Source organism: Babylonia areolata, chromosome 1, assembly GCF_041734735.1.
Source record: "Babylonia areolata isolate BAREFJ2019XMU chromosome 1, ASM4173473v1, whole genome shotgun sequence".
Taxonomy (NCBI): domain Eukaryota; kingdom Metazoa; phylum Mollusca; class Gastropoda; order Neogastropoda; family Buccinidae; genus Babylonia; species Babylonia areolata.
The window spans coordinates 102346668-102354167 of record NC_134876.1 but is presented as its reverse complement, the minus strand read 5'-3'; the positions used below and the strand labels follow the sequence as shown (position 1 = coordinate 102354167).

At 43.7% G+C, this 7500-nt stretch overlaps 1 protein-coding gene across 1 annotated transcript in view; it reads left to right on the top strand.

The window, feature by feature from the left end:
* The window catches only part of LOC143294655 (polycystin-2-like), a 44447-nt gene that overhangs the window by 23658 nt on the left and 13289 nt on the right, over positions 1-7500 (top strand). The window contains 3 exon segments of the mRNA XM_076606037.1: positions 1-180; positions 6014-6147; positions 6935-7052. The exon segment at positions 1-180 is cut by the window's left edge and continues 40 nt beyond it. Of these exon segments, the coding sequence (XP_076462152.1) occupies positions 1-180; positions 6014-6147; positions 6935-7052 (432 nt within the window).

Here is a 7500-nt window from a genome sequence, read left to right as displayed (position 1 = left end):
CACCAGCTGGAGCAAGCCAACCGCATCCTGGGACCCATCTTCTTCATGCTCTTCGTCTTCTTCGTCTTCTTTGTCCTCATCAACATGTTCCTGGCCATCATCAATGACACCTACTCTGAGGTCAAGTCTGACATGGCCAACCAGAAGAACGAGTTTGAGATTGGAGACTACTTCAAGAGGGTTGGTTTTTCTATGTGTGTATGTGTGTGTTTGTTTGTGTGTGTGTGTGTGTGTGTGTGTGTGTGTGTGTGTGTGTGTGTGTGTGTGTGAGTGTTGTCAGATTGTTCTGTTCTCTGTGTGTGTGTGTGTGTGTTGTCAGATTGTTCTGTGTGTGAGTGCTTTTTCCTTGTCTTTTGTTTCTGATTTTTTATTTTAGTTTTTATGTATTTTGGGTTTTGTTTGTTTGTTTGTTTACTGTTGATGGTTTTGTTGGGAAAACACTGTCTTTTTGTATTGTCATTTTCTTTTTTTTTATAAACCCCTCCAAAAAAAAATGTGAATGAAAAAGGGGATGGGTCAGAATGGGGTAATGTGAAGAATGTTGTTGTCTCCTTCGTCAGAATGATGGGGGTAATGTGAAGAATGTTGTTGTCTCCTTTGTCAGAATGATTGGGGTAATGTGAAGAATGTTGTTGTCTCCTTCGTCAGAATGATGGGGGTAATGTGAAGAATGTTGTTGTCTCCTTTGTCAGAATGATTGGGGTAATGTGAAGAATGTTGTTGTCTCCTTCGTCAGAATGATGGGGGTAATGTGAAGAATGTTGTCTCCTTCATCAGAATGGGGTAATGTGAAGAATGTTGTTGTCTCCTTCGTCAGAATGGGGTGATGTGAAGAATGTTGTCTCCTTCGTCAGAATGGGGTAATGTGAAGAATGTTGTTGTCTCCTTCGTCAGAATGGGGTAATGTGAAGAATGTTGTCTCCTTCGTTAGAATGATTGGGGTAATGTGAAGAATGTTGTTGTCTCCTTCATCAGAATGATTGGGGTAATGTGAAGAATGTTGTTGTCTCCTACGTCAGAATGGGGTAATGTGAAGAATGTTGTTGTCTCCTTCGTCAGAATGGGGTAATGTGAAGAATGTTGTCTCCTTCGTCAGAATGATGGGGGTAATGTGAAGAATGTTGTCTCCTTCGTCAGAATGATTGGGGTAATGTGAAGAATGTTGTCTCCTTCGTCAGAATGATGGGGGTAATGTGAAGAATGTTGTTGTCTCCTTCATCAGAATGATTGGGGTAATGTTGAAGAATGTTGTTGTCTCCTTCGTCAGAATGGGGTAATGTGAAGAATGTTGTCTCCTTCGTCAGAATGGGGTAATGTGAAGAATGTTGTTGTCTCCTTCGTCAGAATGGGGTAATGTGAAGAATGTTGTCTCCTTCGTCAGAATGATGGGGGTAATGTGAAGAATGTTGTTGTCTCCTTCGTCAGAATGATGGGGGTAATGTGAAGAATGTTGTTGTCTCCTTTGTCAGAATGATTGGGGTAATGTGAAGAATGTTGTTGTCTCCTTCGTCAGAATGGGGTAATGTGAAGAATGTTGTTGTCTCCTTCATCAGAATGGGGTAATGTGAAGAATGTTGTCTCCGTCAGAATGATTGGGGTAATGTGAAGAATGTTGAAGAATGTTGTTGTCTCCTTCATCAGAATGGGGTAATTTGAAGAATGTTGTCTCCTTCGTCAGAATGGGGTAATGTGAAGAATGTTGTTGTCTCCTTCGTCAGAATGATGGGGGTAATGTGAAGAATGTTGTTGTCTCCTTCATCAGAATGGGGTAATGTGAAGAATGTTGTTGTCTCCTTCGTCAGAATGATGGGGGTAATGTGAAGAATGTTGTTGTCTCCTTCGTCAGAATGATGGGGGTAATGTGAAGAATGTTGTTGTCTCCTTCATCATTTATCAGATGGATTCCCCCTTCTCCTCGACAAAGGCGGCAGTACGTTGCAGGTCCTCCAGTCCACTATAGAGCCTCCAGGCCGCTGGGATTGGGTCGGGCCAGGTTTTCTCATGGAGGGGGCAGGACTGCAGTAGATGTTCTTTTGTCTGGCTGCCTGTTCTGCAGGGGCACTGCTCTGTATCACCGATACGGAGTTTTGTGTATAGGTGGTGTTTCAGGTGGTTGTGGCCTGTCCTGAGCCTGAAAATGGCTACCTGCTCTTGACGAGTCAGCAGGCAGTACGGATCTGCTCTGTTGTGGCATGGATGCTGCTGCTTCCACTTGTTCTGCAGCTTGACCTTAATGATGGTCCTGGATTCAGAGTAGTTGGTAGACCTGTCCATCTGCTCGTAGTGCCTTCCTTTGCCAGGGAGTCAGCAGTCTCGTTGCCAAGCACGTTGCAGTGGGAGGGAATCCACTGCAGGGTGACTGTGTGACTTGTGCATTGGGAGGGAATCCACTGCAGGGTGACTGTGTGACTTGTGCATTGGGAGGGAATCCACTGCAGGGTGACTGTGTGACTTGTGCGGAGGGAGGGAATCCACTGCAGGGTGACTGTGTGACTTGTGCAGAGGGAGGGAATCCACTGCAGGGTGACTGTGTGACTTGAGGGTGACTGTGTGACTTGTGCAGAGGGAGGGAATCCACTGCAGGGTGACTGTGTGACTTGTGCATTGGGAGGGAATCCACTGCAGGGTGACTGTGTGACTTGTGCATCGGGAGGGAATCCACTGCAGGGTGACTGTGTGACTTGTGCGGAGGGAGGGAATCCACTGCAGGGTGACTGTGTGACTTGTGCACAGGGAGGGAATCCACTGCAGGGTGACTGTGTGACTTGTGCGGAGGGAGGGAATCCACTGCAGGGTGACTGTGTGACTTGTGCGGAGGGAGGGAATCCACTGCAGGGTGACTGTGTGACTTGTGCACAGGGAGGGAATCCACTGCAGGGTGACTGTGTGACTTGTGCACAGGGAGGGAATCCACTGCAGGGTGACTGTGTGACTTGTGCGGAGGGAGGGAATCCACTGCAGGGTGACTGTGTGACTTGTGCAGAGGGAGGGAATCCACTGCAGGGTGACTGTGTGACTTGTGCAGAGGGAGGGAATCCACTGCAGGGTGACTGTGTGACTTGTGCACAGGGAGGGAATCCACTGCAGGGTGACTGTGTGACTTGTGCAGAGGGAGGGGAGAGAGGACAGATTGTTGAGTTCTGGATCTCTGTTGGACCAAAGGGGCTGCAAGATGGACAGGGCGTCAGTCAGGAAGGCAACGTTGTGGCTGGCGTAGGGGCTGACCTCAATGTGGGCTGCTGTTGTTTTCAAGGCTTCGGCTTCGGCTCTGTAATTGGTGGAGTACAGGCTGGTAGCGAGGCAGATCTTTTCTTTTCTGCCTCCTGGATACTGAACATAGACTCCTGCCCCTCTGTTCCGAATGGCACTGCCGCAGAGCCGTCAGTGTAGGCATGAGTCCAGGACTCTTTGGGGAACTTGGTGTGGAGGTGTTCACGGGTGAGGGACTTTCTTTCAGGGCCGCTTTGGGAATCTTTGGGGCCAACACCAGGGATGCTGTACTGGATGAGGGGAGGGATTCCTTCGCTCCAGGCAGGGACGGCAAGACACCGGGGTATCACTTTGGGGGCATGGTCAAGGATATCCTGATGTTGCCGTTCCAGGATCCTGCTCTGGTGTGTGAAGCTCCCTCTCTTTAGCCGTCCTTTTGTTGGCTGGGACAGTCTGTCCTTCATGGGGTGGCCTTGCAACCTCTTGAACTTGGCAGCCTGGGTCAGGAGTGTGGCGTCTCTGCGGTCCTCAAGGGCAGGAGCTCTGTGATGGTTTCAAGCTGCTGAACTGGCGGAGACCTCATGGCCCCTGTGAAGAATGAAGACAGTAGGCTTGGAGGGGTATGGTGACTTTATGTTAGGAATGTATTTTTATTGATAGCATACGTATCAACAGGGAGTAGAAGTGTGATAACTTTTTAACATATTTGTTGATGATATTATATAATGGTTGATAAAAAATGATAATGCAGTTTTTTTTCTGTGCAACACCCACAGGTTTTGCAATAGTGCTTACTGTAGTCTATTTCATTCTTTTGTTTGCTAGATCCTTTTTTGAGAATGCTGTGCCTGATGACAGCAGCACATGGAGATATTTTTTGCAGGATTATTAACAATATTTAAAAATGTTTATGATGATTATTTTGTCACACTGTTTCACAAAACACTTCAGAAAGAAGATGACAGTGGCATTGGAGGGGGTGTTCCTGTATTATAAACATCTCTGCTTTGGCATTTTGCCAGTTTTTACAGCCCACCCTCTGCCTGTCCTGCTTTGGTTCAGTACTTCTGTAGGATGTTTCAGTACTTCTGTAGGATGTTTCAGTACTTCTGTAGGATGTTTCAGTATTTCTGTAGGATGTTTCAGTACTTCTGTAGGATGTTTCAGTACTTCTGTAGGATGTTTCAGTACTTCTGTAGGATGTTTCAGTACTTCTGTAGGATGTTTCAGTACTTCTGTAGGATGTTTCAGTACTTCTGTAGGATGTTTCAGTACTTCTGTAGGATGTTTCAGTATTTCTGTAGGATGGTTCAGTACTTCTGTAGGATGTTTCAGTATTTCTGTAGGATGGTTCAGTACTTCTGTAGGATGTTTCAGTACTTCTGTAGGATGTTTCAGTATTTCTGTAGGATGGTTCAGTACTTCTGTAGGATGTTTCAGTACTTCTGTAGGATGTTTCAGTATTTCTGTAGGATGGTTCAGTACTTCTGTAGGATGTTTCAGTACTTCTGTAGGATGTTTCAGTATTTCTGTAGAATGTTTCAGTATTTCTGTAGGATGTTTCAGTATTTCTGTAGGATGTTTCAGTACTTCTGTAGGATGTTTCAGTACTTCTGTAGGATGTTTCAGTATTTCTGTAGGATGTTTCAGTACTTCTGTAGGATGTTTCAGTACTTCTGTAGGATGTTTCAGTATTTCTGTAGAATGTTTCAGTACTTCTGTAGGATGTTTCAGTATTTCTGTAGGATGGTTCAGTACTTCTGTAGGATGTTTCAGTACTTCTGTAGGATGTTTCAGTATTTCTGTAGGATGTTTCAGTACTTCTGTAGGATGTTTCAGTATTTCTGTAGGATGTTTCAGTACTTCTGTAGGATGTTTCAGTACTTCTGTAGGATGTTTCAGTATTTCTGCATGATGCAGATTTCAGGATTGACATTTTGCCTTTTCTTTTGCCTGTTTGTACTTTGTTTTCCTTGTTTTCTTTGTTTGGGTATTGAGATTAGCACTTAGCTCTGCCGCCACTGGCCACAAACTTTTCAACATCACAAAAATAAGTCACCCCCATGCATACAATAGCTAACTGTGGGAGGTGGTAGGAGGTTAAACCAGTCACTCCCATGCATACAATAGCTAACTGTGGGAGGCGGTAGGAGGTTAAACCAGTCACTCCCATGCATGTAATAGCTAACTGTGGGAGGCGGTAGGAGGTTAAACCAGTCACTCCCATGCATACAATAGCTAACTGTGGGAGGCGGTAGGAGGTTAAACCAGTCACCCCCATGCATGTAATAGCTAACTGTGGGAGGCGGTAGGAGGTTAAACCAGTCACTCCCATGCATACAATAGCTAACTGTGGGAGGTGGTAGGAGGTTAAACCAGTCACTCCCATGCATACAATAGCTAACTGTGGGAGGCGGTAGGAGGTTAAACCACACTCCCATGCATACAATAGCTAACTGTGGGAGTTGTTGGGGGGGGGGGTATTACAAATATCAGTCATTTCTGTGCATGCAGTAGATGGAGGTGGGAGGTGTTATGGGTGACATCAGTTGCTCCCATGCAACAGCTAACAGTGGGAACAAAAACTTCCCATGCAACAGCTAACAGTGGGAACAAAAACTTCCCATGCAACAGCTAACAGTGGGAACAAAAACTTCCCATGCAACAGCTAACAGTGGGAACAAAAACTTAGTCACTCCCATACATACAGTTCTTAAAAGTGGGAGGTGTTGGGGGTACTACAAAAACTCCATCCACCCCCAGGCATGCAGTGGCTAAGGGCGGGAGGTGCTGGTTGTTGCAGGGCTACCAGAAGATGCTGGACAAGCTGAACTTCAAGCGCGACAAAATCGTGGACATCCAGAAGGCCCTGCAGTCGGCTGACATCAACCACGACAAGCAGCTGGACTTTGACGAGTGGCGCCAGGACCTGAAGACGTAGGGGTGGCTGGATTGTAGTGTCAGAAAGTTGATGTTGTTATTATTGTTATTATTGTTATTATTATTATTATTTATATTATCATTATTATTATATTATCATTATTATTGCTTTTATTATCGTTATTATTATCATTGTTATTGTTATAATCATTAACATATTATTTATTGTTGTTGTTATTATTGTTTATTATTGTTGTTATTGTTTTGATATGTATATATTTTTTTTTGATGTGATACTGCTTGAAAAATGTCAAGTTTAGGTTTTTGAATTTTCCTATTGATTCTCCTTCTTTCGGGGCTTCAGGTCTTGGCCAGCATGTTGGGTTTTGTGTAGGTCAAGCATTACACTTTTTTTTTTTTAATCAAAAAAGAAAATAAATAATTCTTTTTAGCAGTCTGGTATATGGATGAGTTTGACACCTTCTTGAAATTTATTCTGAAACCGAAACTGTAGTTTTAATTTTGATATTACCGAAAACTGAATTGTTAGAGGAATATACTTAAAAAAAGAAAAAGAAAAAAAGTTTAAGTATGTCTGTTACCTTATTCATGGTTAGACTTTTTTTTATCATCCATGGTTAAGATTCTATCTTGTTCATGGTTAAGACCTGGTTATCTTGTTCATCTTGTTCATGATTTAGATCTGTTATCCTGACCATAATTAAGACGCTGCTTTCTTGTTCTTGGTAAAGACTTTGTTATCTTAATATAGTTCATGGTTAAGACTTTATTTGGTTCATGGTGAAGACTGTGATGGTTGAAACCTTGGTTTGGGTGTTGGCAGTCGCGGCTATGCAGATGGAGAAATTGAGGCCATGTTCGCCCGCTACGATCTGGATGGTGACCGGGTCTTGGACGAGGAAGAGCAGCGTCGCATGCAGTCCGATCTTTTCCAGCAGAAGGTGATCATGATGATGATGAAAATAGATATATTCATATAGTGTTAAATCTTGTGTGGAAACAAATCAGAGAGTTTTCACACCCAGCTTTGTTACACACATAATTGCAGAAATTATGCATCATTTCACATAAATATTTCTTGTACGTTTAGTTGCCTATGTGAAATAACATCAGCTTCATACTGGTCGGTAAATATTTTGTACAACACTTCTGTTAGATTTGCACTTTTTTCGTTGTACATAAGCATAATGGTTGTTTTTTCACATGCTCCTACCAAAACGTTGAAAAAACCGAAAAAACAACAAAAAACCCTTCCCCCAAAACGTGAGGATGTAAGCTCAATCCTAACACCAAAAACAAACAACAACAAAAAAGAACTTGCTTTAACCCTCTTGCTTTCACTCAGGCCAGAGCTGGAGACAAGGATGAGTTTCTCTGTGAAGTATATGG